The sequence below is a fragment of the Anas platyrhynchos genome, chromosome 1 (assembly GCF_047663525.1).
Source record: "Anas platyrhynchos isolate ZD024472 breed Pekin duck chromosome 1, IASCAAS_PekinDuck_T2T, whole genome shotgun sequence".
Lineage (NCBI taxonomy): Eukaryota > Metazoa > Chordata > Aves > Anseriformes > Anatidae > Anas > Anas platyrhynchos.
This window is the reverse complement of record NC_092587.1, coordinates 177,291,735-177,315,241: the sequence shown is the minus strand read 5'-3', so window position 1 is coordinate 177,315,241 and position 23,507 is coordinate 177,291,735. Positions and strand designations below refer to the sequence as shown.

At 43.8% G+C, this 23,507-nt stretch overlaps 1 protein-coding gene across 1 annotated transcript in view; it reads left to right on the top strand.

The window, feature by feature from the left end:
• SIAH3 (siah E3 ubiquitin protein ligase family member 3) overlaps nucleotides 1-18,053 on the top strand; it is a 41,785-nt gene extending 23,732 nt beyond the window's left edge. Inside the window, exon 2 of the mRNA XM_005028586.6 lies at nucleotides 14,073-18,053. Within this exon, the coding sequence (XP_005028643.2) occupies nucleotides 14,073-14,666 (594 nt within the window). The 3' untranslated portion in view covers nucleotides 14,667-18,053. The remainder of the gene's footprint in view (nucleotides 1-14,072) is intronic.
• The last annotated feature ends 5,454 nt before the right edge of the window (nucleotides 18,054-23,507 follow it).

Sequence of the window (23,507 nt, the reverse complement as noted above, 5' to 3'; positions counted from 1 at the left end):
TGCAGTCAGACAGATGGACCAGAAAGAGGCAGAATTAAAAAAAAAAAAAAAAAGGGGGGGGGGGGCGGGGTGAAGAGGAAGCTTGGGAGCCAAGGCAGGGTGGGTTTCATGTTGGCTAAAAGTGGGAGCAAAAAATCAAATGTCTGTATCTAAGCTCAGCTTAGTCCTGCTCAGCACCCCTTACAGTTAGTGGAAAGAAACAGCCTGGTGATACCAGCATCAGGATAATGCCAGGCTGAACTGGAAGGGCATACTAAACTATAACTTTGCCATTTTACAGCTACTGATGATCTGAACTGCAAATTGTGCTATTTCATATATAGTCTTCTCTAACTTTTCCACATATGTTTTTCTACCAACAGTCAGCAGGGCAAGGCCAATTGCAAGGATCTCCAGCAAAAACACATCTGCAAGTCACTTTGGGGTGATATTGATGTCACTGATGTTCATTTTTATGTTTGACTGTTAAGAAATAGTTGTAGCTTACTTCATATATTAATGTAATATTAACTCTTTAACTTCCACTCCTCATCCTGAAACATTCACTTTCATCTTCTACCATGATGTCCACTGCTTGGCATTATGGTTGTGTTTCCCCTTCCCTGCTCTTTTACTGTCCTTTTTACTTCACCACCCGGGTTACATGGCCTGAAAATTTAGTAGCCAGTCATCACTGTTACCAGTGTTTGACACCTTGCTAAGGGCAGAAGAAAATAAAATATTGAGTGATAATAAGTGTAAATGAAACACTGAGCAATATGGCAGATGACCGCAATGATGAGGTTCTTGAATCATAACTTTTTTTTTCCTTGAATCATTCTCAGTTCACAAGGTCATCCACACAACTACTGTGAAACCTAGGGCAGTACCAACCCACAGCTATTTAACACAACACAGAGTCTTCTCCATAACCTATTGATTTGGATGATCCCTGGCTAGTTTAAGCCACAGCTAGTTTAGATCCTGTACACCTCTGCTGCTGCCAATTGCCATTCTGATAAACAGCAATGGAGCAAAAAGAAGAAAAAGCATAAAATCATAGAATCATTCAGGGCCGGCTCCTCCAATTACTTAATGTATCCTCAATAGCATTGCCTCTGTAATATATCTGTTCATAATCAATACTTGGTTATAATCTCAGAAAATGGTGCTGGAGCAAGCCCAAAAACTAAAACAGATCTTCATGTAGGAAAAAAAAAATAAAAAAAAATAAAATGGAACAATGAAACAATGGGCATAAATGAGGAGAAAGCTCATGTGGGAAGCAAAATGGAGATGTGACTTACAGGTCTGAGTCTGCAATGCTGACCTAGCAGCCTCGAGAGTCCTCCAGAGAGACAAAGAAGCTCTGGGGAAACAGAGCATTTTGTGATAAATGAGTTGGGACTGCAAGGACAGAAAAGGAATGGGAGCTTTCCCATTATAACTGCATCAGCACTTTCAGTGAGAACAGGTTCTCCTTTGCCTCCCCTGAAGTTAGCTGCTCACACCAGTGCTGACAAAGCCCCAGAGAGGGGTAAGGTAAACTATCTGCATCCTAAACTGGTAAGAACTGGGACTGCTGAATTTGCAATGGCAGAGGCGCTGTGTTCCTATGGCCTTCTTCTGTGCTGGAGTGCACTGGCCTAAGAGCTATGGATGGAAGAAAACAGTGAAGATACAAAGTCCTTCACTGATCCTTTAGCTTTTGGTGTATGGTCTGAATCTGAAGCTCTTCTTGACGTGTAGCTTCAAACCACAACCTTGCAGAGCCTCTTGTTTCCTGTGCTTTCCTGAGCCCATGAAAACAGGACAGCTAGTTCTGCTGATGTGCTGCAGAAGAAAGACCAGTCAGCAAGAGGTTATAGTATTAATTTCCTTCCATTCCAGTGCTAAGATGAAACCCTAAAAGAAAGAGGAAGATACAACCCAACTCTACAAAGTAAGGGTAGGATACTTCTCAGAGTATCTTTTTCTGTCTATTGATGCACTAAGGAGACATCTATGATTTAAGGGCCTTTGGACAGTTTTCCATCTTGCATTAGATTAGAAAATTAAACAAATAAACAAACAAAAATTAATGACTAGCTGATAGTTGCTTAAGGGGCAGCCTATTCTTACAATTCTGACAAATTCTTTTTCTTCAATACATGGGACAACGTTGGCATGACTGGAAATGCCTGGTGCATTGGGGTAGGTTGCAGGGAGGAATGATGCTGCTGGATCACTGATGGCTGTCAGATTTAAGGGTCCAGGGTGCAGCTGGAGTCCAGAGTCTCAGACAATGAGACCACAGATCACTTGTGTGATGTACAGCCTGCAAACTGTGAGGGCAGGAGGGGATGACCAAAAGCTAAATACATCTTGACATGAGACTCAGCAGGACTTCTAAGGTCTGCTTTTGCCTTCTCATAGCTCAGAGTCCATATGAACAAGTAGGTCATGATGTTCCATCAAGCAGAACAAGCAAGATCCATGGCATTCTTTGGTATTTCCCTTAAAACTTGAAATTATTTGTTTCCCAGCACCGAGGATGCTTTTGAAGGAGATCAGCTATGTTACTTGGCAGCAGGGACCAGCCTGCAATCAGCATCATGCTAAGTGTGCAGGCTCTGGCAAGGCGGCTGGTGTTAGGAATGAGCTGGCCTATCCATTTACCTCCTTTTGATTTAAAACCTCTTTGGTGTGCAATTTAGCTGCAGGTAGTGATAGAAGCAAAAGGCCCAACTAAGTATGTGGTTAACTGTTCCTTTGTCTGTGTGAAATCTAATTCCTGGTGGCTAGATTGCACTTCCAGGTAATAATGGAAGGAAGCCAGTGCAAGTGGCAAAGTGGAAAGTCCCGCTGGGCTCCCACAATTCAGGCCTAGAGCTCAAGGTCCTGTTGTCTCTGGGCTTTTCCCACAGGCAATTCCAGAAAAAGCCTCTGGTACAGGCAGTGTTCACCTCATTATCAATTCAATTTCTGTGACAGCCCTGCTAGGGCTCTTAATTTCATGTGTTAAAACAACAAATGAGATGACCCAACTGTAATCTCTAATAGGTATCATGGGTCAGTAATCATTCATTTGTTATAGTGCCTCTCACCCGAAGGACGGAGATGAAAATTTGTCCTCCTAATGGCAGGAGCTGTAAATTAGTTTTATTTCACTGTTAAACCTAGAAGCCTGAAAATTAGGATTCCCAGTCCTTATCCAGGAAGAAAATGTGTCAGCTCAAGGGGTTTTCTGCATTAGGCAAATAGGCAGCTCATAATCACCCATTAAACAGTCACAGTGGCTGTCTCCCACCACCCTTCGCTGCTCCGAGTCATGACTCTCCTGCTGTACTGAACGTGGGAAACTTTCTGGGGCTGATGTCCAGTTCTGGACGGTGACCCCAGCTGTACTTCTACCCAATGAAAAGAAGTGAACATCTCCTGTAGCCACCACACAGTAGTTTCCTCTTTCCCCGAAGATGGAGATGCTCAACATGGGATGACGAAGTGCTCTGTGGAGGTACATCTTATCTCTATATTAAGGGAGCCTCAGGTGAGTAGCTCAGATTTGAACGTCTTTCTTTCTGACATAAAAAGGTGAGTTACTTGGTTTTACTGTGGATTTGGAAACTTCAGGGTGAGCCATCGCTGTATACTCATAGGGTGAAAGTAGGGAAATGAAGAGTTTAATGACAGATGGAAGATATATTGACACGACGTGGAGACTTGTAGGTGCCTAACAGCCTTCACTAAGCAAGTAGCTCCTGCCTACCCCGCTATATCCCCAACCCATTCCAGTGGCTTTCCTAGCCCAGCCCTGCTCCTGGGGCACTTCTGACCACTCAATGACCAATTCATCCCACCAGGACAGCATGAAAATGGGCTAGTAAATCAGTTTTTAAAAAGGGAATCATTTTCTGCTGGTTTAGGAGGCTGAATCAACTCACCAAGTAGGTCAACAAAATGGCAGAAAAATAGGAGGCAGAAAGTACAAGAGCATCTTATTTGATAGCTGAGACGTCTTGTGAAACCGCTCCCTTTCCTCCACTGGAGGAACCCCAACCCCAACCTTAATCCTCAGGAATGGTAAGTGTAGGATGGAGATCCAGAGACCAAAGCTGACAAAAAGAGCCCATGGTGCTGCAATCAGACCTACACAGCCTAGCCAGTGGATTTTCAGCAAGGGTCTCCCCAGCTTTAAAATTAAGTAGACTCTATGAGATGTGGCTCTGTTGGGCAATGGGTGTCTTGCATCTAGATTGTTCACCGTTTCCGAAAAACAACATCATCACCCTCTGGTGATATCCCTCTTGCTGGCACTCAGAGCAGAGGCAGTGGTGAGGCCAGGGGATGCCAGGGCTTTCCTTCCCCCAAAAGACTGTGCTGCAGGTTGGGAAGCATGGTGACTGACCTAACCTCTCCTGGCTAAGGAAGACTTTTGTCTCAGATTTAAGGCATTTTGACAGGACAGGGTGGAAAAAAATGAACACGGTCGTTCTCTGCTCTGCTAGTTCTGCAGGAAGAGAGAGCACTGCAAACCTGGGAGATGTTGGGCTGGTACCTTTCCATAAGCCTGAATGTTAACTTAGAATTTTTTATTATTATTATTATTGCTTTAAACTTCGACTCTATTAATAGAGATAATTTTCCTACCGTAGGTGGAACATTGTCTTTCTGGCTAAGTTGAGCCTCTCTTTCTGTTCTTTCTTTCCACCTGCATCCTCCCTGAATGAAGAAAACTTCTAGAAGAACTATTCTTTGAGAATTTGAGGGGGAGGAAAAAGAAAGTACAAGCTATGATTTGTACAAAATTAAAAGAAGTATTTGTGATACAAAACCAAATGTGTCCACAAAAAGGGATGTGGAGGAGAAAGAAGAGTTACTCTGAGTACAGCATGATTTATTTCCCTTTCTGTTCTCTTTCTAATGATCCCAAAACCTGAGCACAATCTCCACCACACAAGGCCATATAAGATGTCAGTGGTGTTGCATGCCACGTGGTCTCTCTCTGCTCCACCTACGCTGCCCCAGCCCAGGGCAGTTGTGCATTACCCCATGACAGCTGCAAGAAAAATGCAATGTATAGCCCATAAAGCACACCCTTGGCCCTATTTGTGTGGTTGGGATGGGCTTGGAGACATTTCTCCCACCGAGAGAGGTTGTAGGTTTGCTCAGCAACCACCCCCTCATCTCCTTCCAGCAGATCCGCAATGCCTGTGCCGTCCTTCGGCGCTCCTGAAAGAGCAGTTAGTGAATTTAAATGTCATGTAATTGTGATAGCTGGAGGTTGCCTGATGGAAGGGAAGCATTTTGATTGTCTAGGGGTGGATTTGGTCTAATTATCTCAGATGAGACCAGCAAATCTGCTCTTCTTGGAGACATGCTGTTACTGTAGTAACTTGTAAATGAATATTGGATGATGAGTTATTAAAGCCAGTCTGAACTGGTAAGTTTATGAGCACAGTGGGCAATCATTTCTTCTTCTTCTTCTTCTTTTTTTTTTTTTTTTTTTCCTTTTCCATATTAATTTCTTCCTCGGTGCGAATGTAAAACACACAATCAACAGGTCAGATATAGGGCTCTTATGAACTCTGCCTTCCCTATCAGACAGAGCAGATGCAGCCAGGAACTACTTTATCACGTTGCTTTTAATTAAAGCCTTTAATGGTTTTGCACTTTGTTAACAGGCTTTATACAAAATACAAAGTGGATAAAGCATGAAGTGAATCTTAAGATAACTCTACGTTTTGGATTATCTCCTTTTACATATGTAGGCTGCTCACTGCATCACCCAGAGCCACAACCAGCACTGCATCAAGAGAGATCTGCTGATAAGCAGTGGTTATATACCACTCTTCTGGAACAAGAGCTGATAACATGTACCTTGGCTCCTGATTCTTTCCCTGTGTGACCAAAGGGGATGGTGTTTAGAGGCATCACCCTTGCTTTGAACAAGATATAAAATCTTTATCCTGTCCAAAGAGAAGAGGGTAAACATCCCCATGCCCCTACCTATCAGCAGCTGTAATGCTACACCAAATACTCTGTACTGTGGTTTCTTGTTACTGCACTGTGCCCAGTCCTAAAATGCAGCAAAGCGAATTCAAGTTGCAGTTCAGGTCCTGAGTGCACATCTCACCCTCCTGCCCAGCTTCTCCTAAATCCATAATGGCTCCAGCCCTGCTGTGAGGCTGGGCAGTCTGCCACCATTTGCTGCTGCAGAGGGACCCCCAGAACTGACCTGGAGAGGCAAATGCTCAAATTATCTCTAAACTTCCAAGAGAGGAGGAAGACCATGATTCTGACTGCCAGCTTCCCAACCTTTCCACCTCTGGTAGCTGCAGCTCAGGCTCTGGGGCCTGAATTTGCCCCCAGCAGCCATCTGCAGGTCAGGGAAGCTCCCTGTGTGGGAAGCAGAGTCTGTCTACACTCCTGCCATGGTCATGATGGTAGACCAGCTCCTGCAAAAGAAGACTTACAACCAAAACAGCCTCAGTTCAGATCCTTGCTTGGGTGCCTCTGCAAAGGTCTTAAAGGGTAAAGGCAAGAGGACCCTTGTGGCCTTGCTCCCATTTGCAGCTTTGGCTGAGGTGGTTTGTCTCCAGCCTGAAATCTGTGAAGTTTCAGAAGTTATCCACATGGGAGGTTCGTCAAACTTGGTTTTAGAGCAGGATAGATGGAGTTCATGACCTCATTCCACCCCGCTGATGTCTTTGCCCGGGTCTCCCTAGGAAAGTCTGTCTGAGACAGAAATGCTTTAGTGTGGAGCCTGTTTATATTTCATTATAATTACGTTGTTTGCAATGTATTGAAGAATGTCAAGTTTCTTGATATTTTCTTGCTTGCATTTCAAAACTGCATGACAGTTTATGTTGAAAAGCCTGATTTTTGAGAAGCAAGCAAGGCATTTTAATTCAAGAGTAATGTCTTTCTTTCCATCTGGGATATGCTGAAAATGCTGTAACATATTTTTGTTACATCTATAGCTAACACAAAAAAACAATTTTCCTTTTTTCTTTTTTTTTTTATTTTTTTTCCAAAAATATCTCTGAAAACGTGTGGCCTCAACTAAAATTCAGGGTCCTCTGCTGCCAGGATGTGTGGTTACCACAGTGTGGACGCGGACTAAAGCAGGATTTTCTCTGCATGCTCAGAGGTGTGTCATTAGCATGAGGAGAGCCATTAACACATACTGTGCGCCGTGTCAACAAGTCATGCTTGATTATGTTGCAAAGTGAGATTAGCAAAATGAGCCTGGAGTTGTCCTCTCGCTGCCACTAGATAGTGCAGAAAACAACTACTTCCCCACTGCCAAAGCCACAGCTATTATTCAGTACTTAAGAAATTCAACTGATGCATTCATAATGAATAGGATTCTGTGTAATTAAAATTTTAAATAAATCCCCAACATGAGCCCTGGTCTGAACTTCTTAATTTCAGATATGGAAGTAGAGCTTTTGACTAAATAGGTTGAGGGCTTTTTTTTTTTTTTTTTCTTTTCTTCTCTTTTCTTTCATCTGAGAGATTTACAAAATCTCATTAGCATACTAAAAAATAGCAGAGGAGAAATTAACTGGAGACCAGGATTAAAAGACTCACTAGTTTCTTCATGTCACCTTTATAGCTCCTTGGAGCATCTGTCCCTGTGTGGTGGGTGTAAGTAGCATGGGGGTGGATGTTAGTGGGTGGCAGAGCTTTTATGAGGTAGAAAGAAGCTGAGAGTTAGGAAATTATTGAAGCAGTTTCCATACAGATGAGAAGGGACCAGGCTCTCAAAAAAAAGACAGGTAAAAGGAGGAAGATGGTAAGAAAAATGAGTAAATAACACATTTCACTGCCAATTTGTTTAAGTAGAAACTCTGAAAGTCACTGTGGAGCTCTCACCAAAAGCACCTGCTGTGGTTAAGGGACCTGGGGGGTAGAATCCGACACTTGCTCTTGTTAAACTTCATATTGTTGGTGATTGCCAAGGACAGCAAAAATAAACACGTTGTCAAAATAAATGGGATTCCATCCGCCAGGTCCCACCTGCAGACTTTTTTTAAATAAAAATGTACCAGGATGGTTTAGCCTGGACAAAGCAATGCGTTTTTACCCACTGCGTTATTTTCAGAAACGCCTGATACAGATCTGCAAGTGTTATGAGTTTATGTACGATAAGGGGGGGTGTATTTGTTTGTGTATATGTATGTGTATTTTAATATATACTTAAAGTCAGTTTGAATCAAGTACTTCCTATGAAGACGTATTATCCCAAACAACTTGAGTTGTTGTTACCAAGTCCCTCGTAATTCAGCTAAAAAGCTATGGTTGAGGAGGAATGGGTTTGGATCCACAGAGGAAGCAGATACTGGTTCCCTCTCAGGAGAAGGATTAAGCTGCAGTGTCCCAGGGTGTGCTAAAGCTGGACAGGGGTAGAGAGGGAGCATTACCTGCTGGTCTGGGATGGCTGTCTTGTCCAGGCATTCAGAGTTCACCAAGCAAACAGCTCAGGTTTTATGTGAATTAATGAGCGTTTAAAAGGATGTGTGTGATCCCCAGATAAAATGCAGTTGCACGGGTGTGAAGTGTCTGGAAAATGATGATTACTCACAGCACCTGCTTTGCTTTCAGGAATGTTTATTGACTAGGCAGTGAACGAGTCATTGTCCTCACTCCTTGAGATCTTCTTCTCAGCACTCGCTGCAGTGTTCACAGGCACATAAAGCTCATTTTTTGCACACGATATGTGTTGCTGTAACTAAAAGTATGAATGAGCCATCTAGGCTCCCTGTCTGGCACTGGGGAACACTGGGAGTTGCAGAAAGATGACATTTAACCTTTTATTTGAAGAACTGAGCAGCAGTATTTCTTCCACAATCTGTCAGTGCTGTCTGCCCTCCTTTCACACCACACCCTCAGGGTGTGGGTCCTCTCCCATGGGGTGAGAGGCCTGGATTCAATCCTTCTCTCATCTGCAAATCAGGACTTTAATTGCAAGGAGCTGGGTTGCTTGGGACAGCCTCCTGCTTGAAGAAATGGGGGCTCAAGGAGTCATGAAGTAGCTGGTATCTGCACCCAACAGGATCAGGAGCTCAGCTGGCCAGGGTTGCTGCCTCTGTTTCCACTGTTTACACCACAGATGACTTAAAGAGTTTGCTAGATAAAACACAAAAGATCCCCCACGCAAGAAGAGTTGTACCAAAGCCCTTTCTCCTGAGTGGAGGCCCCATCTTTGAGGCTTTGAAATCTGAACTCAGAGATTTTTGTGTGTCTTCTCTACCTCTTGTTGACTCTGCTTGAATTTTGGGGTTCACGGTGACCAAGCTCCAGTGCAAATCCCACCAGTTATCCCACACGTGGCTAAGGCATTCCTAGGCAAATTCCTGGGAATTTCAATCCTTTTCTAATCAAAGTCTTTAACTGGGAAACTACTGTGAGAGTGGACAACACACACTGGTTTTCAGGATGTGCTAGATTTTATTATTTTTTTCCAAATTTGCTAAATGGATTAATAACCATGCTTCAGACAAGCTCTGAGTAGATTTTCTATCAAGTCACTGGTGACCAGAGGTGTAACAGTGCAAAGGACACAGGGATTTACCCCCATGTGTGGACAGCCACCCATTTCTCTCTCCACATACTATGTTGTCTCCAGTACAGCAGAAGAAGCCTGTAGCGCTACGACTTCCTCCTGTCCAAAATGGGGCTGCCCTTATGCTCCTTGATTAAAAAATAGAAAAAAAGAAAAAAATTAAAAAAAAAAAAAAGGAAACATGGATCTGCCCTGAGGATGGGAGTGATCCCACCTGTGTGCAGAGAGCAGTGCACAGGGGGACTTCCCTTTGGTCTGTCTTGAGATAAAGAGCACTGCACTCTCGAGCTCTGCATGGGTTGTAAAAGGAGCTGATGCACTTCAGACTTAGCCACCCACTCCTCAAATGTCAAAGTTAGAACAGATGAGTCATACCTGGAGCAATTTGTTGAATTTTTATTAGAAAGTCTATAGAAAGGATGGGGCAGGACCCAGAAGCACTGTGTCCCAGGTTCAGACATAAGTGTGTGTTTAAGAAAAGTGCCGTGCATTTGTAAATTGCTCTTTGCCAAATGTACAAAGAATTACACTGTAATAAGCTACATCATTAAAAAGAAATTGTTCTGTGAGCAGCAGATCCTGCTTTCCTGGGGTTTCGTGTCTCGTGACTGGATTATCGCAGGTCTAATGAGGAGTACTCTGACTGAAGCCTTTTCTCCTGCTCATAAAGATGCCGTCTCATGTGGATTTTCTGCTGTCTGATATTACATTTGGACTCAAAGTGCAGTTGTTTAGGCTCTCTCATATTTGAAAATGTGATTTTGCCCATGTGGCAAGCTATTCTTCTCTGGAGACACAAAAGGGTCGTAATTTTCAACCCTGCTGCATCTTTTCACAAAAGCAGTCAAAAACTAAAGTCTTTGAGACTTCTATCACATGGTTAAATTTGACTGAAATTGGCCAACAAGATAAAAGATTATTGAGAATAAGGTTGAACTAATAAAACAATGCAATAAACTTAATTTTATTAGGTAATCAGGAAACAAATTATAGAAAGCAAATATTGGGGAATCTTAAACATGTAAAAAAAAAAAAAAGTCCATAAATATTTAAGTATTTAAATGCACTCAAGGTGACCATTTTATGTCTCTTTTGTCTTTCAATTTTAGAAGTTCAATTCACAGCCATATGAAAGACCAGCAATGGCACAGGCACCCGAGTAGTTCCACTTATCCCCCAAAGTGAAATAATAGTTTTCTGTGAAACATTTTGCACAGAGATGGGGAAAATTAAAATCTTTCTGTCAGATTATTACAAAATTCAGTAGTTAGAAACAGGAATGTTGAGTGATTCAGAAACCAGATTTTGCAGATTATTCTCACCTACTCTGGGAATAAAAATAGATCATCTGGATTGTGCAGAAAATCCAGAATTTTCAACAAACCTGAGCTGACTGAAGTTAGAGCAAAAAATCCTTTCCTGAAGTGATTCATGAAAAATTTTCAAAACTGAAACACGCTGAAGGGAATTCTCATTTGTTTGTGCACACACAGACACAAAATAAATAAATAAAAAATAAAGGAAAGATGCTAGATACAGTGAATAAATTGATCACTGAATATTACTTTTCCAGTTTTTGAGCCATGAATCATGATTGCCATATCACGATTTTGACGACACTTGTATTTTCTTACCTTGAGTACAGCTTAGATGGATGAGCTACCATTGCTGTCCAAGCTTATCAAATTAGGAGAATGCATTTTTAAATTCAATTACATCCTCAGTGGAAATGGTTTCTCTGACTCTGATAATCTTTGGAGAGGAATTATACACAGTCTATAAAGCTTCGCATTTCAAAACCTAATTTTGAATGTTATTCAAGAGGTTAATTTAAGATTCATCTTCCAAAAGAGGAGTTAAATAAAACTCATAGAAGGCTGGAACTTGTCGAGTGGTTGAGAGGTTTATCAGCATGTGAGTATGAGTTCATTAGTTTTAATTAGTATAATCACTAATGTTGCATTAACAGTTTGGTGAGAGAAAGTAATTGCTCACACCCACTGTATTAGATTGGGAGATTAGAATTCATTTTACGAGGCAATTAGCATTTCAGGGATTTTTTAAAAAGCTTTTACGATCTAGCATTGCAGTAGCTTCCTTCACCAAAAGAGTTTAAATTAACCATAACTTTCATCCTAATGGGATGCAAAAATTAATGTAGAATTAAGCGTGAACCACTCCTCTTCAGCAATCCCATCGCGATAAGCAGGCAGCTAAAGCCACAAACCTCGATTAGTTTATAATGACCTGCTTTATTTCCCAGACAATGATAGTCATTTATCCGTCCTCAATTCATTATCTTGTTGAAAAGTTTATACTCCTGAATTTTACACGGCAAAACAACTAAAAAAATAAGAAAGCCAAAAAGTAGGACAGAACTACTTCAATAATAATTTTCCAGAGAAAAAGCTATGAAGTCCAGTAACAGTGCTTAGATTGTCAATTATTCTTCATAGCAAATGTCAGAGGAAGTAGAAACATCTTCCTTTAGTGTCTTGGGAAGAGCCATGCATTATGCAGCAGCAATCATAACCCTGCTCTAGCTGTCACGTCCCTCAGACAGCTACTGACAAATGGAGATCCTGAATGGACACCCAGAAATGGGTCATCCTGGTTGGCAAGGAAGCCCCAGTTATCCAAGAGTTTGGACAGCTGACCCATGAGGTTGCCTTCCAAAATGTCCTGGAAAGTAAAAATGCAAGTTTTGGGGGGGAGGAAACTGATGGCAGTAAGAACCACTGTGGAATTTGGATGTGACATTGAGAAGGATGCCTGTTAGATGCTAGATCCATGCTGCTCCTGTTTTTTTGGGGTACAAATGTTTAAATGAGTAGACATGGGGTAGAAAAACTCAAAACACAACATTGAGATTATTTACATAGATGAGGCTAGCAGTTGAATTTTCATTTTTTTGGTGTTTCTTTTGGTTTATGGGCAGTTGTAATGGTGTAATGTGGGAAAACAGAGCTTGGACCTCAGGTATGGCATTGCCCCCGTAGTGACTGCCCCCAGTGCTGCTCATGGTGGAGTACTCCCTGCACTCCCCACTGCATTGCATGGGCATGTCTCATGGCTTGCACCTCCTACATCTTCTTTTCCAGGCTGTGAAAATATGTACATGTCAGGGTTTTAACCATCCCATATTCTCTAGCTTTCCCTCACAGGTACCTGTATAGAAACCTCCTCAATCTTTTGAGGAAAGATGCTAATAAAAGTGCAGGCTATGAAGAGGTTGGACCTATGCATGGACATAAAAGCCTTGGTTTATCCCACCTAACCACTCCAAGTTATAAGCCCACAGCAAACTGCAGTCACTCTCACTTGGGTACCTGGAGAATTACAGGAATCTTCCTAAAACATATATTAAAACAAAATGTACATATTTATATATGTACCCTTAATTTTTACACTCTTTATAAGCACCTCCAAAGCAGTTCAGAAGGAGACAGTGTCCTCCTATGCATAAGCACCTAAAATTGAGGAACAGACAGACAGACTGGATCTCAGCCTCGGTCACTCTGGCAGCAGCCGGTGCCACGTTTTGCAGGTGAATTACTCCAGCTAAGGTCTGAATCAGTCGGTGGAAAGGGCTGCATCCCTCTATTGACTGCAGAGACAGTCTTAGGTAACCAGGTTTCTGTCTCAGAAGGCTGAAGTAAATGCTTAAAATTAGGTAGGATGAATCATGACCGTCATGCTCGTGCCTGAGGGTTTGTCTACGCACAGAGTTATTGCAGCAGAGCCATTACTCTTCCTGAATAGCATTACATGTGGACACACTTTGGGTTGAGTAAGACTTACTCATTTCTTTTCAGCGATGTCCGCCTGACAGAAGCAGTGCGATTTGCTTCTTAGTCCTCACATGCAATCGTTCTGCAAGAGCCTCTGCCTTTCCATTTAGCTGCCTTACCTTAATCCAAATTAACTTTAGCATAAAAATGCCCTAAATTTGCCATCTATCCACCTTTGAGAGCCGTTTAAGATTTATGTAGGAGAGCTCATCAGTTAAGCACAAATACATTGACCAGAAAAAAAAAATGAAGGCACCGTATACAATAAAAACTGACTTTTATTTCACAAATTATGGGTGTTATAAAGCATATCATTTCAGGAGAAATGCCTGTATTTGCCAGTGTGTTTCATTAAAGAATAATAAAGCCATACATATTTCATTTCCTTGTTCTGAGCTGCAAGAGCCATAACTATATAAAATGCCCCATGCTGTCCTAGTATTTTTGGGCTTTTCTTTCTTTTTAATCAGATTTCCCCCCCTGAACTAATGAAATCGCTCTTTAAACACATATATCACTTTCATTTAAAGTGACTTATCATGGCTCAAATGGATTTCTCTCTTCTCCTGGAGAGCAAGGCAGCCGCCAGCACCTTTTGCCGTGCAAATCCAGGCCTGGATTGCCCTTGCTCTCAGTCTGGTTTCAGGAAGTTGGGTTCCCGATGTTGACTCTGATGCTGTTTGAGGTGGGATATTGTGTACCTGCACGTGTTCCTTGTCCTGCTATCACGTGTAATTTCTCTCTTCTCGCAGTATGCACCGACCCGCTGCGCAGCCGCGCAGACGTCCACGGAGCAAGGCGGCCTTCCTCCCTGCCATCACCACGAGGCCGTGCACGACCCCCAGCTGGTTCCCTGCACGTGCCCGCTCTTCTCCTGCCCGTGGGAAGGCCACCTGGAGGTGGTGGTGTCCCACCTGAGGCAGACCCACCGCATCAACATCCTTCAGGGGGCAGAGATTGTCTTCCTGGCCACGGACATGCACCTGCCCGCACCCACAGACTGGATCATCATGCACTCTTGCCTTGGCCACCAGTTTTTGCTGGTCCTCAGGAAGCAGGAGAAGTACGAAGGCCACCCGCAGTTCTTCGCCACGATGATGCTGATCGGCACGCCGACCCAAGCCGACAACTTCACCTACCGGCTCGAGCTCAACAGGAACCAGAGGCGCCTCAAGTGGGAGGCGACCCCCAGGTCGGTGCTGGAGTGCGTGGACTCCGTCATTTCGGATGGGGATTGCCTCGTGCTGAACACTTCCCTGGCTCAGCTCTTCTCCGATAATGGGAGCCTAGCGATAGGAATTGCAATAAGCACCAGCAAAGTTCACAACGGCGAGGCTGAAATGTGAGGGGAAGAGGAGGAGAAGGAGAAGGAGGAATCACGGTGCTCATGCTGCCTCGTGAGAGCCAGAACTTGCAGACGTTTTGGGGGGGGTCTCAGGTCTTTTATGGTATTTAGTACTGGTCCACAGTGGGCATTATGTAAACATCCTGTGGTTACGGTCTCTGTGTAATGTACTCACTGTTTTGTTAATACAATTTTATGAGAAATTTTAAAGAGGCTAATCCATTTATTGGCGCCCTCCCAGCAATATTGGAGCCTTTTGGGTTAACACTGCTCTCCTGGAGAGTGCACCAGGGGTGACCCAAAGAAACCTTTGGCCTGAGAATGCCATGAAAATGGGTTTCCTTTGTTGTCTGCCTGATTCGTTTGGTATTAAGGAGGCCCCCATGCCTGGTAAAAGGTAAAGTATTCCACCAAGGTACAGGAGCACCCAATTTGCAACAGGTTCCTTCATCACTGATTCAAGAGCAGCTTCAGAGGAACTGGTGCACTGCAGTGAATGACCTCAAGTGAATAGAGTTGCAGCAGGTTTCAGACTGTCGGAGGAAGTTTGTGCCTCCCCCCCCACCTTCTTTTTGCACCATTTACTGACCTCCTTGTGGTTTTTCCACACCAGCACCAGAGATTTAACTTTTGTGCTATGACCACAACCAAGCCCCAGCGAGTTTGTGGCTTCAGAGCTCCCTTTATCTCCTGAAGAGGCAGCGTTCACCAGCCAGACTGTGAACATTTCAGAAGAAAAAGTCATTCTTTCCACTGAGCTGGGGCCTTGGAAGCTTCATCCTGCATTAAATCAGCCACGACAGCTAGTGGGTGGTCACTGTGAGCATGGCTGAATCTCATTCATGTGTCACGATGCAGTGAGAGTCCTGATAGATGCTCTGCTGCCAGGATGGAGATAACCATAACCTACAAACAGGACATTCACCTTTTTATCTACTGTTTCCTCATGTACTACAAATGAGATTTTCAGAACATGAAGTGGCAGGAAGTCCCTAATTTGTGTACTGATCTTATTATTGAATTCTGTGCCCCTTAGCCCCCCAGCTTGTGCTGCTAAGTATTGGTTGATTTAAAACAACAAGGCTGGAATAGCTGTTTGCAAATTGGCTATGAGATTTGAATGTTTTCCTTTAAAAAGGACCTTGATTTTTTTTTTCTTCTATATACCTGTGGGGTTATGATGGTCCCTTTCTTCTGCTGAGTGTACAGACAGCAGTGGTCAGAGGCACTCCTCCCTTGGGTGGGGGGTGAGTGAGCTAAGAACAGTCCTCCATCATTTCAAAAGGCATCTCACATAGCCAGCTTTGGGTAGGGAAGAGCCTTGATGCCAATCTCTCCCACCTGCTGCTCTCCTGGGAATTACTATAAATGATGCATGAAGTAAAACAAATTGCAATTTTCCTGAGAAACGCAGGTAGTGCACCTTCTGAGTTACCTCCTCACCTGGGCTTTCATAGCAGGTCGCCTCTCAGAAGGGAGCCAGGACCTCTTCAGTAGGCTGCTCATGACCAGATAAGAATGGAGGCTGAGGTCTGAAGAAGTCTCGGTCCCTCTAAGAGTATGCAGAGACATACCCACACAGCTCTCCCACCTCCAAATCCTGCAGGGGATGTGCTGGTTTGCAGCACTTCACTGGAACATGCAGGCTTCAGAGTGGCTTGCTTTTTCCCTGAGATGTTAAATATTCAGAACCAGCAACTGCTGCCCTTTCCCTAAATGATGGTAATAAATAAATCATTGGCATTTTTGTGGACTGAAACTGGCTTCTCCAGCTCCTCTGGCAAATATTCTGCTGCTGAACTAAAAGCAAAAGCAATAAAACACGAAGAAAAACAATTCCTCTAGCTTAAACTTCCCGAGCTCTTTGTAGTGACCTAACATCAAGCTGCTTGTGCTGTCCGATCACAACCAGCTCCAGAGGAAGGTGTATTCCTCAGGTGTTCACTTGTTCCAGACCATTTACTTCTCACTCGTTGGCACCTTTTCTTGAAATGAAGAACGCAGTGTTTGTATTTTGGGGCATGCCTCTCTCCAAAGAACCAGTCTATTTCTATCAGGATGAACGTGGTGGCAGCAGTTCTCTGGGATGGGCATCTCCATCCCTTGCCAGTGTCCTGGTTTTCTAGTTTCTGTGGTGCTGGAGGCCCGGTGGAAGTCTGACCTCTCCAGCACAGACCTCCTCACAACTCACACATCCTCTTGTCTCCCTCTGGAGCTGCAATGCCCCAGCTCTGGCAGGGATTTCAGAAATCCAAATACCTTTGAGTGCTGATGAAAATATGCCCAGGAAGACTCCCAGGACAGAAAAGGGGGACACATTTAGGGAAGAACAGAACTATGGGTACCCAAAACCAATCCTAATAAGCATTTCCACATAAAACTCAAAAGCTTAAGGGTATATTTAATGACTTTTCTACAACGTAAGACATTCTAATTCCTTCATAATTCAAAGCCTATGAGCAATTCTTCACTGCCATAAAGTGAAGGTGAACAAATATTCTGCATGATGGGACATAAATCCTGAAAAGCTGGCAAGTAGGATCAACAATGAAATTTGGTTTACATGCTCTCTTTCAGTGCCCATAATGTAGCACTTTTTACAGCTCTCTGATCATGGCTGGAAGGCACTTGTAACTTGGTTTCCCAAAGGAGATTCTGAATTGTTAGGTTCTAGAGTTAATTTTGTACTATAATATTTTCTATCTTTATAATGTATTATGACCAGTCACTCCAAACACCTTCAAAAACATGACGAACACAGCTTTAAATCTCCATGAAGTAAGGAATTACCTTTATTCTGATACAGATGAAAATGAGATCTTGCAAAAATTGCTACACAGGTGTTGTGAAATTCTGCTTTCCTACCTACCTGAGAGTATTGGTCCTATTTTTGATTTATTTATTTATTTTACATAGACAAGATAGGGTATTTAAAAGTTTTTACATATTTGCGTTCATTGACGGATTTTCGTCTGCCTAGATTAGCAAATTGTGACCATAATTTCATCAGGCTGAGCCAGATGGATTGCCACCAGACACACTAGAAAACCTACTCTGGTTCTTCTGCTCTATCCATCAGGCACAGTGTGAATGTTAATGTCAGGTCCGCAGTAAAACAGCATTAGTGCTTTTAGCTCAATCCCATTATGAATTAAGCTCGCATCATATATCCACGACTCCTTATAAATCAGCTGAAGCGTCCCGGGTCTCATCATCTTCAACATGACAAAGGATCTTGCTGTGTGCAAGGAAGCAGTGCCAGCCTCGGGGTTTGCTGAGAAGTAGGGCAGTAGTCCCCTTCCCACTGGACTGCGATATCATATCCTACATTTCAAGCCATCCTTTATGAATACAGGCCGCTAAGCTATTAAAGAAAGGAGCGATGGTAAATTCTGGAAAATGAAAAGGTTATAATAAAATGAATGGGCTACAATAAATTGCTGGGAACTGCTACATGACTCTCTCTTTTGGGCTTCAGAGGAATTAAGGCTGATTGACAGCGCTGCAGTATAGGTGATTTATCTGCTTTTCCAGCCCATAATACAGCTGAAGAACACTTTGATGGGAGTGGGGTCTGTCAGAAAGGACACAGAGATGTACTTCTGCTCCGATGGATCAGAAACAACTTTCACACAGAGGAGCTGCAACTTGTGAACAGTCCAGACACAAGCAAGAGTTTTTATTTATTTATTTTCAATAGAATTAGTGCTGCATGCTCACACCAGCTGAGCAAAGGGCAAAAAGCAAAGCCTGTATTCTGCTGCACGTACCATCACCAGAACTGTTAACAAAAAGTTCTGCCCCCAGCAGCTTCCAGATGACCCTGAGGAAAACCAGGGGGTTTCAGAGTGGGGTAGCACAGGGCAGCACCTGCGGCCAGCTTTGCTATCTTTCCCCCCTATAGCTCTCACTAAGGTAGGGAAGTATCAGCTGAAACCACCCAAAAAGTCTTTGGAAGAACCGAAAATTACATGTATACCTCCTACCCTTTGTTGTGACTCTTCTCACCTAGTCATTCTTTCCATCTCCACAAAGGCAATAGATTAGTGCATAGCTTCTTTATCCCCCTTTTGGCACTGTCCCTTCACAGCAGACATGTGAAGGATTAAGCAGGCAGTGATAATCTTCAAGAGAAGGATGAAGGCATTCATTCATTGCAAAAATGGCTGTTTCCACAGTACTTTCTTTCACAAAGGGATACCAGGCTCCAAAAAGGAGGCTAACATACCTTAGTGGGAGGGAAATGGGAAACACCAATTACAAAGACTGCTGTCTTTCATGTAGAATGAGCTTTATATCTTCCAGGTACTGAAAATCCTCCCGAGACACTGCCTATCTGAATACATCACTTAATCTTGTAGAAAGCCCCAGGACTGAGGGGTTCGTGCAGTTAGAAATTGTATCAAGTAACCTTATTGAAGACAAATGGCTTTGAACTTTCATGGCAACAATGACGAACTGCTTTAACGTCGATGTAGTGCAGGCTGGAAAAAAAAAAAAAAAATTGGGGCTTCTAGACAAAGAAAATAAAACTTATTCAAAAGAAAATGTGAGATGTGGGGCAGAGTCTTAAAAGCACTTTCCTTCTTGCCACAGACTGGATGTCTGCTTAGCGAGAGTCATTTCACTGCCAGTCAAGTACCACTGGCTTGAGCTCAAGAGAAACGCAGATATCCTTGCTTTCTCCATTAAGGGAGACCACTTTAAAAAGTCAGCAAATACAGCTAGGCATGAAACAACTCTGGAGAGGATCTTGTTTTTCAGACTGGACTGCCTGGCCAGCAGACTGTGGGGACAGTGTTGCATTTCCTACTCATTCAGGTTGAAGCCCCAATCTCATTTGGCCTGATAAAGAGCTGCAAGCACAACCGATGTAGACATTTCCCTCATGTTACAATCCCTACTTCACCTATAGGAAATAACATCTGTCAGGTAGCTGGCTCAAAGCCTTAGATGATTTTAAGACTGCTCCCTAAAAAACTACTAATATTGACGGAGATGGTTTTAGGGCTTGAGACACCGAGGCTCCACTGAGGCTCTGCTGAACTCACCAGTGTGTATGCATGAGAGGGATGCCTCTGCCTTATATCTTTGCCTCTCATAGCAGGAACACAAAATATACCCACAGGGATCTGTTTGGTTCTCTTCTAGTAAACCTTGGCAAAGGACTGGACCACAGAACTGGATGAGACACTGGATGAGTTTTGGAGATGCTCAGCCCAACAGTAGATGAAATCAATGATAGTCCCTCCCTTAGCTTTGAGAATTAAATAGGATCTTGCACAAAAACATTAGGCTGTTTCAGATCTCCATGAGAGGGCTCCTATTTTTGGATACAGGTTCCTCTCCGGCTTCCGACAATGACAGCAGGCTACAAAACATGGGAGGTCACACTGTGTCTTCCACAGTGGGGTCCTGAGCCTCAGAAAGGTCTCTGGGAACTACAGTAATATAAATAAATAGCAGTATAATACAGCAGCATAAAATAATAATACAGTGAGACCTTTCATGGCTGATAACATCTTTAAAAATAGCAACTGATTCTGAAGGGGATCATTACTCAAAATGAGCTCCAGGTGATGGCTGTGCTTTTGCTTTATTGAGATGTGGAAGACGATATCTTGAAGAGTGACAGTCTCAGGGCTACCCTGATTACTCAGTGAAATGCTGAAATGAAAAAAAATGAGCTAAGAGAGTCCTGAGTGAAGCAGAAATATAGCATTGTTGCCTCTGGGCAGTGGTTTCTCGTGACGTGTCCTTGGGAAAGGATTTCCAGCTGCCAGAGAGGGCTGAACTTTGGCGCATGATAGCCCCCACTCAGCCGCTTCTGGAGTATTTTCAAAGAAATATTTAACTGGGACTGCAAGAAGAGGATAAATATCCACCGAAAGGTGTGACCAATGTGAGAGCTGCCAAGGAGATTTATTCAGCCTCCTCTGGGTAAGCCTCAAAGCGGCCACTCTGCTGGATTGGCAGAAGGCAGGGACAGCCCCGGGTCTGAGGAGGGCTGGCTGGATTCCTGACAGCCTGTAAATTGTGGCTGTTGTACAGCAACTCCGTGTGATACCTCCAGCACTGAAAAACAGTGGGGATGGAGCCTGGGCCCTCCAGCGGTGTGCATTTGTACCAGCTGGTGTTGGCTGTGGGTTACAGCAAACTCACCAGCTCTATACTGTTATCTGGGAGGACCGACACATGTTGATTGTTGGTTGTGCATATAGGGGAAAATAATATTAAAAACACATCTGCATTTGATCTGTCCTTAGAGTATTGAGGGTGAGAACTTAACCATGCTGTCTGTGCTGGGCTGCATCACACCCACGTCTCCTGATTGCTCTTCCTCCACCAGCTGAAAACCTGGAGGAACCAGAGCCAAGTCACCACAAGCATCAGAAACCATCCTGGCATTACAGTCCCACCACTTTACTAGGCTAAGCCACTTGTTCAGCCCATAGCGGTTCAGCCATCCATCCTGGAGCTAACCTAACTCTACAGATCACAGCCATCTGCAAGACTGACTTACTGTCTAGTGTGATAAACCCCATTTTCCTCTCCTGATTGCCTCGAGCAGACACAACAGACACATCTAGAAACATGTCTGAACCTGCACAGCCAGGGTAGGAGCTACACTGCAGGTGAATGTTGTCAGTGGGACAAAAAGTCACCCAAAATCTAGCTTAACTACAAGTGATAGAGTTCACCCATGGCTGAAAATGAGAAGAAATGGGAGGATTTTGATGAGGACAATTATAGAAAAGTGTCTGAAAGCAAACGTGACAAGAAAATACACTCCCAGGCTAAAGGTCAACATTTTTTCCTGGATCACCCTTTAGTTTTGGTCACTATGCCCTGGCAGAAGGCAGACACAGCTTGGCTTTCAGACCTCTTTGGCTGGGCAGCAGCCAAGAGCAGCATTTACTCATTACATGTAAACTGAGCAAATTGCCTGGGGAAGAGAGAGAGTCAATAAACATGGAGCCTCACGGCACCGTTTGCACAGAGTGACCTTTCGAAGTATAATTGCATGTTAAAAGACTCGATGGCAGTCATCCCCCATCTGAGAAGTGCTAACTGAACTGGCTTGGGCTCTTATTTGTCACGAAACAGGAGTGTGTTGGGACAGATCTGTGTAGACCGAGGCTGATTTTGGCCCCCACATGAGGGCCTGCGGTTCAGGAGAGGCCCTCCTGACTCAGCTGCACAAATGTTTGGTCTTGTGTCCTCTGGGGAAAGGCAGAGAAAAGAGTGGTGATGGTGGGAAACATTTTCATTGTCACTAAAATGCCTGTTGCTTACTGCTCTCTGCTCATTGACATCACTTCAGCCAGGGGAGGTTTTTGATTTTGGTCACGGTGATGTGCGATCCTCAGCATCGTCATCGGTCGCTCACATTGCAGCCTTCAGATGAAGCTCCAGCTCAAACACAGGTGGGTAGGGGGTCACCATCCCTGAGGAAGAAGAGCTGGTTGTATCCTCATCATCCCAGCAAGAGGGGGAAGAAAACAACTCAGACATCAGATCCCATCCCCTGCTCCCCTACTGCTGATGTTGAAGGGTGAGCCCTCTTGCTGCCACTGCAATCAGACGACCTAAATCCCACTCACAACACTGGATCCCAGTGGTTCCCAGTGGCTGGCACCCCCCATGACCATCTCCAGTCCTGATGCTCCTGAACACCCTGTCATCAACATCTATGCTGAAGAGCCCCCTTCTAACTCCTTGGGTGCCAAAGATATTCAGTGTAAGCACAGCCCTAGAGCAGTCTCCTTCCCTGGCAAGCTGCCTTGCCTCCAGAGCAAACACCTAGCCTACAAAACTCCTTATTCCCCCACAGGCAGCAGCTCTGCCCCATTGCAGGGCTCAAAGATACTCAGTTCAATTCTTTACCAAGTCTTCCTAGATGAGGAAACCTTAAATGGCTCCTTTCCCCACTGGGATTTTAGGCTTAATTAACAAAATGTATATGCTAAGCATGTGTTGTCACTCACTGCAGACAGTGATCGAGGCAATTTCAAGTCACTCATGGTTAACCCTGGTTTTTGCTGCTGAGATGGAGCCTGTCCATGCTGGTTTGCAATGCTGCATGGCTGCAGGTGTGCAGAAAGTCCCAGCAGCTCAGGGCAATATTAAACTGCAGGACAGCTTCCCTCATTTGTCCCTAATGAAACCACAGCCTGTTCTAGGCTTTTTTATTCCTGTGATGCTTTTAGCCCCTGCTCTGCTCTGTGAGACACTTTTTTTTTTTTTTTTTTTTTTTTAGGGAATGGTTGCATTTGTCACTGTAATTGCACAAGACTTCTTACTCCCAAAGGGTTAGGGGATCCTGGCTATCTCTTCAGCCTTGTGCTAGATGCCACATGTCATAACACAATGTCATTTCCCAGGACAGACACATTTAACCCTAAGGCAAACTAGCACAAGGCATCACAAAACATGCAGCAGGCAGAAAAACAGCAAGAGGCTGTGAGACAGGATTCCAGTTTCAGATAGAAAGAAGCATCAAGGAATGCAAGGAGTGCTTGGATCTGAGCTCCAACTGGAAAAGTGGGCGATTCTGAAGCACTCCGAGAAGAGGAGAGGATCTGGAACATGAGGACTCCATGATTTAATTACATGGGTCACCTAATCTAAATGCTTAATTAACCTCTGAGATGCTGAGGTGTGCCCATCTGTGAGCATCAAAGACAGTACCTGCAAAAGCACATTTTTTTCCTTTCAAAATTCAAACAGCGTCATTGCCCTGCTAATGTTAATTAACAAAATTAATCCTCTGAGAAACTGAATCTACTTATTTTTTTGCATGGGCACTACATGGCTATGCCACTTGAGACCCTTATGATGG